This window comes from Salvia hispanica, chromosome 6, assembly GCF_029641045.1.
Source record: "Salvia hispanica isolate PSC_SH4W2 chromosome 6, Shi_PSC_v1, whole genome shotgun sequence".
NCBI lineage: Eukaryota > Viridiplantae > Streptophyta > Magnoliopsida > Lamiales > Lamiaceae > Salvia > Salvia hispanica.
In genome coordinates, this window is record NC_142697.1 from 30675806 (window position 1) to 30685675 (window position 9870).

Here is a 9870-nt window from a genome sequence, read left to right on the forward strand (position 1 = left end):
TAAGATGTAAATTAGTGGTGAGATTATAGTTTACTAAGCTACCAATCTTTAATACTACTAACTTACAATAATGTCACTATTTTATCATTAGCGAATTCTAGAAAAAATTCATTAGATTATTTTCCATTACGCAACTTTGAAAATTATATTTTAAGGTTATGTTTGTTCGGCGGAATTTTATTGGAGAAACTAATTTGATTTCTTAACTTTTTAGAAATTAGTGTTTGTTTCGATTTCTGATTAATATTCTAGGACCCTGATTTATTGGAGTATACTCCTTCCATTCTAAAAAAATATCAAACTTTTTGTAATTTTAGATTGTACATTACAAGTGATCAATTTTCTTTTTCAATAAAAAACAAAACTTTAACTTTCTCTTACTTTATTCTCTTTATCTCTCTTACTTTTTCCCTTCTCATAAATTATCTCCACTAAACTCAATATACTCTCTTAGTCCCAAGATAAGCGAATCACTTCTTTTGGGCACGAGATTTAAGAAATTGATGTTTATAAAGTTAAAGTAGAGAGTATAGTATGAGAGAGAGAGAGAAAGTAGAGAAGTAAAGAGAGAATAAAGTAGGTGAATAGTAAAGTAAGAGAGAGAAGTTTTGCTAAAAAGAGAAATAACTCACTTATAGTGGCACATCCCAAAAAGGATTATGATTTATTTTGCGATGGATGAAGTATATCATTTTCTTAAATCTTGTGAAAAATTTAAAAGAAATACATCACTTGTGACAAGACGAAGGGAGTAATTTTTATTACTTTAGACAACTATTATTATTATTATTATTATTATTATTATTATTATTATTTTATAAATTAGTAAGAATTTATATTTTAATACTATAATTTAAAGTTATGAATCATGGATTATATTCAATACTGAACTAATTATTTTAGTATTTATATTTTATTAGTATCTTGATTATTTTTCAAACATAATAAAATAAAGTTTTAGGGATCACAATTTTAAGATCTATGTTCCCTTTAATCATTTTTATTGCCTACTTACTTTTCCTTCGGCAGCAATAAAAGGTTTATGACAAATATTTAAAAAAAACACGAAATTAACGCCTCATAGTTCTTGTATGGGAAAAAGAAATAATTAAGGCCCACAATGAATTTGAGTCAAATAGAAATTTCAAAATCTATGGGCTGTCTTAAGATGGAAACAATTTAACCATATGTCTATGGAGGCTTTTTCTTAACAACAAAACAATTAAAGTAGTTAGGAAAATTAAAATCTTTCTTATGATTGATTTGAAGGGTCTTCGCTGGTTTATTACATAAACAATAACATATAAATAATTGTCTCTATTAGAATTGCGTGATTATAGAAAAGTTAAAGAGTACTTCTTCAAAAGTAGAAAATTTCTGATTTGAGACATTCAAAAGCATTATAAACCTCTTGGGAAGATAGAAACTACGAAAAATATTACTCCACTACAGTTGTTTCTAGAAAATATGTAAGGTTGTTTTTGTTAATATATTAAAATAGAAAAATGATACATTAAACACAACATAAAATATAATTTCGGGGAAAAAGTTAAATTGATAATGTAAAAAGAAATAGTTTCCATTAAATTATAAATTGTAGAAATTAGAAATATTGTGGGCCAAAAGTTTGTTTGCGATTACAAGCAAACCACACAAAGAATAGTCTTTCTGATAATAAAAAAGGTAAGGGAGTAATTGTTCAAAAGTAAAAACTTCCTAAAGGTAAAAATTCCATAGATGTTACTCTTCGTTTTGCGGTAATTAAATTGTGGAGCATTCTTTTTCCAGTGTCCCACGATAAGGAGTAATTTTTTTTAATCTAAAATCAATATTTTTAATCTCTCCTACTTCATTTATTCTTTAATAACTACTCGTTGAAAACAATATTTTTTTTCATTTTTTTATGTTTTGGAAATTTTTAAAGATAAATTTGTTAGGTGCGTACCCTAAAGCATGTCATTTTATTACTGAAATATTGATGAATATTATATTCTAAAAAGTGTAAAAATTTATATAAATGAAAGGTATTAACAATATATAAATGAAGCCACACGGTGCTAAATTACCACGGACTTTGTCTCGAAACCGTTATTCAATAAAATTGACAATACAAAAGTTATGTAAATTGTTAGGGTGCCACCGCCCCTTAAAATAAGACCATATCACCATTCTTAGTCAATCATTTGTACATGTGGACGAATAATACACTGCCACGTGGCAAAAATAAAAACTGAAAAAGACGGTTAGCAATTTGCTGGTCTTTATACAACAATATTTCTTGTCCAGCAATATCCGACACACTATACATCAATCTATAGATTGCTGTGTAGTGTTTGTATTATTGATGTGTAGGTTTATAATATTGTTGTATAAGTGGTGCCACGGTGTCAATTTAAAATAGATTGTTATTTTAACACAAAGCTATATGTATATTTATAAATAAATGTTATTGAATCTTCTTTTCATGAATATTTGTCATGCAATAGGTCCACGTCTAAGTAGGTGAAGTCCATGCATCCTCTAACGAATGTTTAAGCAAACAAATTATTCAACGTCAAATAAATGATTGATGATGACTCATATTGTTCTCTTCTTTTCCTTTAGATACAACAAGTTTTTTACCTACATTTTAATGTCTCGTCGCTTACCGGAAATCTTGTATAAGCATAGTTTTCAAAACTTCCATATATCATACGGGCGTACTGATCCATATCTCTATTAATTTGTGACTCAATTATTTTCCATATCTTTCCATATATGCTTATTATTATTTTCTTGGGTATTAGGGAATTAGTATTATAAATAGAAGTATTTGTTATCTTTTGAATCAATCATTGAAGAAATACAATTATCTTATTTTATTTTCACGCAATTTTGTATTGTTCTTGGTTTGGTCGATGGACAAAGCTCCTGCGACTGCCTTTTATCCCTATGTCGATCGCAATTGCCACGCCAGAATCTTGTTAAGGGAATTTATCCTCGCCCCTATGTCGATCGCAATTGCCACGCCAGAATCTTGTTAAGGGAATTTATCCTCGCAATCGCCATGCCAGAATCTTGTTAAGGGAATTTATCCCTTAACAATTGGTGTTTTCATTGAGAGTTTCAATGAAAGCACCAATCGTTAAGAGATAAATTCCCTAAGATTACGGCGTTGCGATTGCAATTGGCATAGAGATGAAAGGTAGTCGCGGGAGCTTTACCTGTCGATCAAACCAAGAACAATACCGAATTGAAATAAAAGCGTGAACATAAAATAGAAGGATAATTGATATTTCTTGATTGAATATTCAAAAGATAACAAAGACTCATATTTATAAAACTAATACCCTAACCTAGTGATCAAGAAAATAATCCTAAGCATATATGGAAAGATATGGAAAATAATTGATGGATAAATAATAGAGATATGGAGATATCTAGTATCACATACTCCATTTGTCCGCTATTATTTATCACTAGTTCCTTTAATTCGGTCGCTTCGTCAATACTTGTTATATTTAGTTTATAGTACTCCCTACTTTTCACTTTCATTTACAATTTTTTAAAATCTGAGTCAGGTCAATGTGTGATAACTAATGGCGGACGGAGGAGTATATGATTTGTATTCCGAATAGCTTGCGAGTTAGCGACGTGATTCATAACGTTACCATGATACAGAACTGATCCAAAAAAAATAAATATATTATCAGTCGAATTTATTATATTGAATTTTGAAAATTCTACCATCTAGGTGGTCCTTAACGGTGGTCGAGTGGATAAGAATTTATTGATAGCTAAATGAATATTTCTTCTTTTTTATTGTGTGATAAAACTTGTCCCTGCTTTCGAGAATTGACTCAATGAGAGTACAATGTGAAGGTATTCTTCGCCACCTAAAAAAAACTTGTTTAATAAGAGTACAAATTAAATTACATGAATTATTGTGATGAAGGGATAATAACATCAGTACAATTTGTGGGTAATTAATCCTAGTACTATTTTGCAATATTTTATAGCAAAATCATGGTTGAAAAGTCTTGCACTCCATATATGATCTCAATCTACAAAAGGGCTGTTGTTTTACTCTTTCTTTTAGAAGCATATTGGTGGGATTATTTGTTGTAGCGCGGTTATTCAAGTTGATTGCTTGAACTCTGTTCTACTTTTGGGTTAAAAATAAACCCACTAAAGAAAATTTGGATTAAGTAAAGTCCTTAAGATAACGATGAAATACGACTAAGTTGATATATAAGCGATTTTTCTTTTATTTGGATGTAATGTTGGAATCTCACCTTTTACTTGTCCGGGGATCAAATATCTTGTTTCACTATATGGATGGAAACGTTGCTGAGGATATTTGACTAAGGAAATTTGGAGCTCTTTGTTCATTTACTCCCTATGCAGTCAACTATGTACACCTATTTCCATTAGATTAATTTAATTTTGGCAGTCTATTCACGTACCCTTATTTTCTGACATGCAATTGAATGCTTTACTATTTCACTTTGGTCTAACTTTTTCATTATCTCATATGCCACTTTAATTCTTTGCTCATCTATCTAGATACACCCCACGTTGAATTTTCTGAATGTTTTTATCGGTCACAACTGTAGTAAGAATTATCCTCCATATCACTGCGATCAAAATATATTTCTAACACTAACATAATTTTTGATGGATTATAACATTTATAAATGTTATTATATACAATCGTGACATAAAATAAATACTATGTGTGTTGTAAAAACTAAAAATGAAGCTAGTACTAAATTTAATCATATTTCAGATAATAATAATAATAATAATAATAATAATAATCTTTTATGTTTTCAATGAATAAGTAAAGTTAAGTGGAGTATATCTTGAAGAAATCATTTTATTTATTTTTATTTTCATTTTCATTTTCAAAACTGGGTAGGTGAACTGCTCCCTGTCCCTCCTATAGAAAGATTTTGAAATTCTAATAATACTAAGATATGTAATTTTATGTCTCGGATGTTCCTTTAATTCCAATATTTTTTTAATTTCTGGCTTCCGCATTCCGTCCCCACCATAAAATCATGTCTTTAGCCATAATTTTATGCTATTTAATTTGTCTCGTCACTTAATAATTTCCCACCATTTTCCCTTTATCAATCCCCCATTTATTTTATTATTTCCTTTTGTTTTTTACTTATCCAATTGATACTTCATTATTGTCGCATTTTTGGGGCATATTCTTCTTTATTCCAAAATTGAGATTAATAGTCTTAGCTGACTCACAATCTTTAGTTGTTAATCAATTTTTCAAGCTAATAGTATAGTACGGAGTACTAATTTGTTGAGCCAGAGATATTAAGACAATTAACACTATATTTATTATTGCAAGATTTGATAGTATTACTTTTACGTTTTATTTATTTTTCAAGTATTTGTATTGCCACTATTTATGGTAGATTCTCTTCTAATTTTGAATTTTTTATATAATAATTGGAGATTGAATGGATGTACTTTGTTCAATTTGTCCCATGGATGCGAAAAAAAGGAAATTTTAATTTGTTTACAATATCCAATTCTAGAAATCAGAGCAATTAACCAACATACATACATACGTACAACGGTACAAGAAATCAATTCCTTTCCTTATTGCAGAAAATATGCACACGAGAAATGAAAAGAGCCGATCGAATATAACACATAAAAAATGAAAAATCGGTTTAATAAACATTACTTCTTTCTTTAATTAAAATAGGGTCATTTTTATCCATCAAACAAAAATCTACTGTATCACTTTATTTCTACTTTTTATCTTTTTTATTTCCTAATTATCCGCATTTTCTCATTTTATTTTTTTTATTTTATCAATTACTATATTATATTAAAATTTGTGTGATTATACCGTCTATATACATATTATATTTATGGAATAATGGAATACTCCTATAGTCCTTTAAAAATATGAATTTATGAAGGGATGCGAAATTTAACCATAATTGACATAGTAAAATAGATTGAAAAAAAATAAAAAAATTTGATTGAAGTGTTGTTAATAGGAAATGGGTGTAACCTTAAAAATAAAATTTCAGAGATATTTAAAATGAAAGTTCTCAAATTAGAGGAAATTTACTTTTTTATTTTCAATGATTTACAAATTTCGGACATGATGAGTGGGGACTATATGTGTGTCAGTAAATTAAAATATAGACCAAACAGCGGGCCCACCAATGATCGAACGGTGGATAAATGCTGGAAAAACAGGAAAAGGACAAAAATAGATAAAGCACGTGGATAATTGGTTATTATGAGCCATGAAGCCATATTATCAAGCCGGCTTCACCAGCCAAGCTCCGCGCTCAAATCAATCCAATTAATTAGTGCTTATTACTTATTTCAATCTAAAATTAATAAATCGTTTTTTTTAATAAAGGTACTTAGTTGATTTAGTTTTAAAACATATTGAGACACAACGTATTTTTTAGGATTATAATAAATTGAGAATTTTAACAAATAGGAGTATGTTATACAGTAGTATGTCATTTTAAATAAAATGATAAAATAAATTCAATTAAAAATAACTTTGTAAATTTCAAAATATTCTGTAAAACTGAAACTCAATTAATTTCTTTAATAAATTAAATTGGAATTGGAAACACAATTTTGAACTATCAATTCATCTCGGCTGGAATTAATATTTACGCAGCTATAGAAATTTTTATCTTGACTATTATTAGCCATAACTTTTAGAATTTTATCTCTATATAAACTGTAAAGTGCTGAGATGAAACGAAAAAAGCTGCATTACATTTATAGAACATTGTGAAATAACTTTACAATCAATTTTCACGATAAATCTGAAATTATCCTTCAGATGGCAGTCAGCTCAATAATTTTAGTAAGGTCAGATTGAGAATTTTAAACATAATCATTTAAATATTAATTATTCCATCCATTCGCAAATAAATATCCTATTTTTGATCGGTTTGAATTTTGAAAAATTGTTTGACTTTAATAAAAAAAATGGTAGAAAAGCTAGTACAACGTGGGTCCTACTTTTAAAAATATTGATATTCTATTTTCTAATATTATCATCATAATTTTAATTCATAAATCCATGGCTTGTGCTTAAATATAATTTATATATTTTCATTTTCCACTAACTTATTAGTATAGTTTTCATCTGATACTACAACAGAGAGAAAGAGAGAACTGAAAAGGTTGAAAAGGAACACTTTTTATTGGATTGAACAAAGCTTTGCATTGTGCCAGGAGAATATAATATAGAATATTTGAAATTACAGAAAGATGGGAAAAGTAAACAGAATATTAAACAAAACACACTAAAACAAATTATGAGAAGAGCGTCTGGATTTGGCTTATTCTAATAATATAATCCTCATTTTTCCTCTCTTCTTGCATGGATCCAGCTCTTTCAGCCCACAGCCACGTTTTTCTTATTTCAGACATTCTCATTAACTGCATCCATAAACACATTTATGTAAGTTAAATAATTCCTAACATAATAATTTGAGACTAAATAAGATGATAAAAGCTTACGTGGAAAATTCGTTGATCAGTAGTGGTGAGGGGGAGGTGGGGAAGAGTAGTAGTATGGCTTGTGCACCGGTGGCGGAGGTGGAGACTTGTATTTGTAGACTGGAGTGGGTGGTGGTGGAGACTTGTATTTGTACACTGGGGTTGGGGGAGGAGGAGACTTGTACACATAGTGGTGCTTAGGCGGTGGTGGTGGTGATTTGTACTTGTACACTGGAGTTGGGGGAGGAGGAGACTTGTACACGTAGTGGTGCTTGGGTGGTGGTGGTGGTGATTTGTACTTGTAGACTGGAGTTGGGGGAGGGGGAGACTTGTAGACGTAGTGGTGCTTGGGTGGTGGTGGTGGAGACTTGTATTTGTAGACTGGAGTGGGTGGTGGTGGTGATTTGTATATGTAGTGATGCTTGGGTGGTGGTGGAGGAGATTTGTATTTGTAGACTGGGGTTGGGGGAGGAGGAGACTTGTAGACGTAGTGGTGCTTGGGTGGTGGTGGTGGAGACTTGTATTTGTAGACTGGAGTTGGTGGTGGTGGAGACTTGTAGACGTAGTGATGCTTAGGTGGTGGTGGAGGAGATTTGTATTTGTAGACTGGGGTTGGGGGAGGAGGAGACTTGTAGACGTAGTGGTGCTTGGGTGGTGGTGGTGGAGACTTGTATTTGTACACTGGAGTGGGTGGTGGTGGAGACTTGTAGACGTAGTGATGCTTGGGTGGTGGTGGAGGAGATTTGTAGACGTATGGGTGCTTAGGAGGTGGGGGAGGGGACTTGTACTTGTAAACCGGAGGTGGGGGTGGGGGTGACTTGTACACGTATGGGTGCTTTGGTGGCGGTGGTGACTTGTACTTGTACACTGGTGGTGGTGGTGGTGGTGACTTGTAGACATATGGGTGCTTAGGTGGTGGGGGTGGTGACTTGTACTTGTAAACCGGTGGTGGTGGTGACTTGTAGACGTATGGGTGTTTTGGTGGTGGTGGCGACTTGTACTTGTAGACTGGAGTTGGTGGAGGAGGAGACTTGTATACGTATGGGTGCTTTGGTGGCGGTGGGGACTTGTACTTGTACACTGGTGTTGGCGGTGGTGGTGATTTGTATTTGTACACAGGAGTTGGCGGTGGTGGTGACTTATACACATATGGGTGCTTAGGTGGTGGGGGTGGTGACTTGTATTTGTACACGGGTGGTGGTGGAGGAGGGGACTTGTAAACATACGGGTGCTTTGGTGGTGGTGGGGATTTGTATTTGTACACTGGTGGTGGTGGAGGCGGAGATGAATAGTGGTATGGAGGTGGTGGAGAGTGCACTGGAGGAGGTGGAGACGAGTAATGGTATGGAGGTGGTGGAGAGTGCACCGGTGGAGGTGGAGATGAGTAGTGGTATGGGGGTGGTGGGGAGTGCACCGGTGGAGGTGGGGATGAGTAGTGGTAGGGAGGTGGTGGAGAGTGCACTGGTGGCGGTGGAGACGAGTAGTGGTAAGGAGGAGGTGGGGAGTGCACTGGTGGAGGCGGTGAAGAGTAGTGGTAAGGAGGTGGTGGGGAGTGCACCGGCGGTGGTGGAGACGAGTAGTGGTATGGCGGTGGAGGAGAAGAGTAGTAGTAGTTATCAGCATTGGCTATCGCCGGCAGGCAGATGGAAAGCACTGCCACCACCAAAGCGGCGGTGAGAGAAGAAGCCATTTTTGCTCTTCTTCCCATCTTTGGGTTTTGGGAGTTTGTTGTTGTTAATACTTCTCCAATCCCACCTCTTTTTATAGCTTAGGTTTTACCATTTTCAAATCCCATATTAATCCCGGTTAATTCTATTTTTATTAGGTGAATCATGAAAGTTACGTACTCCATATTTTAAACTTTGTTGATTGGCTGTCTGTATATTATTTTATGAATTGACTAGCAATAGTTTTATGGCAATTGTTTGTTAGTGACTGCCAACGATCGATTTGGCCTTCTCAATAATTCACACGGAAAAGTCTTCCCATTCTTGCTCTTCCTATTCTTTTTTAAATATTCTATTTTATCCTATTTGCATTTCATTTCTATTTTGGAACTTATTTTGTGTTTTGTATTGGAGTTGGATTCACAAACGTCTTTTACATTCAAGTACTATGAGCACTTTATGTGGTTGACGATCAACGTAGAAGAAAACAATGAAATATAGTACATTATATCTTATTCGTTATCTATTTATATACATATAACATTAAATGAAATACTCTCTCCGTCTCCATAAAATAGTTAGTCCAACAAAATTAGTCCACACTCTATTTTCGAAAATACTTTCACCACATATTACTGTATTAATAAGGTGGTTTTATTTTACTAATTTTGTATTAAAATTCTTGCCATTTCTAAAGTCTCTATTTTGT

General features: G+C 32.8%; 1 protein-coding gene across 1 annotated transcript; it reads right to left on the reverse strand.

Moving 5' to 3' along the window:
* Window positions 1-7174: 7174 nt before the first annotated feature.
* LOC125205691 (uncharacterized) lies at window positions 7175-9237 on the reverse strand. Its single transcript, XM_048104760.2, has 2 exons — window positions 7516-9237; window positions 7175-7434 (listed from the first exon to the last, which is right to left on the reverse strand). The coding sequence occupies exon 1, from the start codon at window positions 9200-9202 to the stop codon at window positions 7532-7534; it is 1671 nt and encodes a 556-aa protein (XP_047960717.1). The 5' UTR covers window positions 9203-9237; the 3' UTR covers window positions 7175-7434; window positions 7516-7531.
* Window positions 9238-9870: the final 633 nt, after the last annotated feature.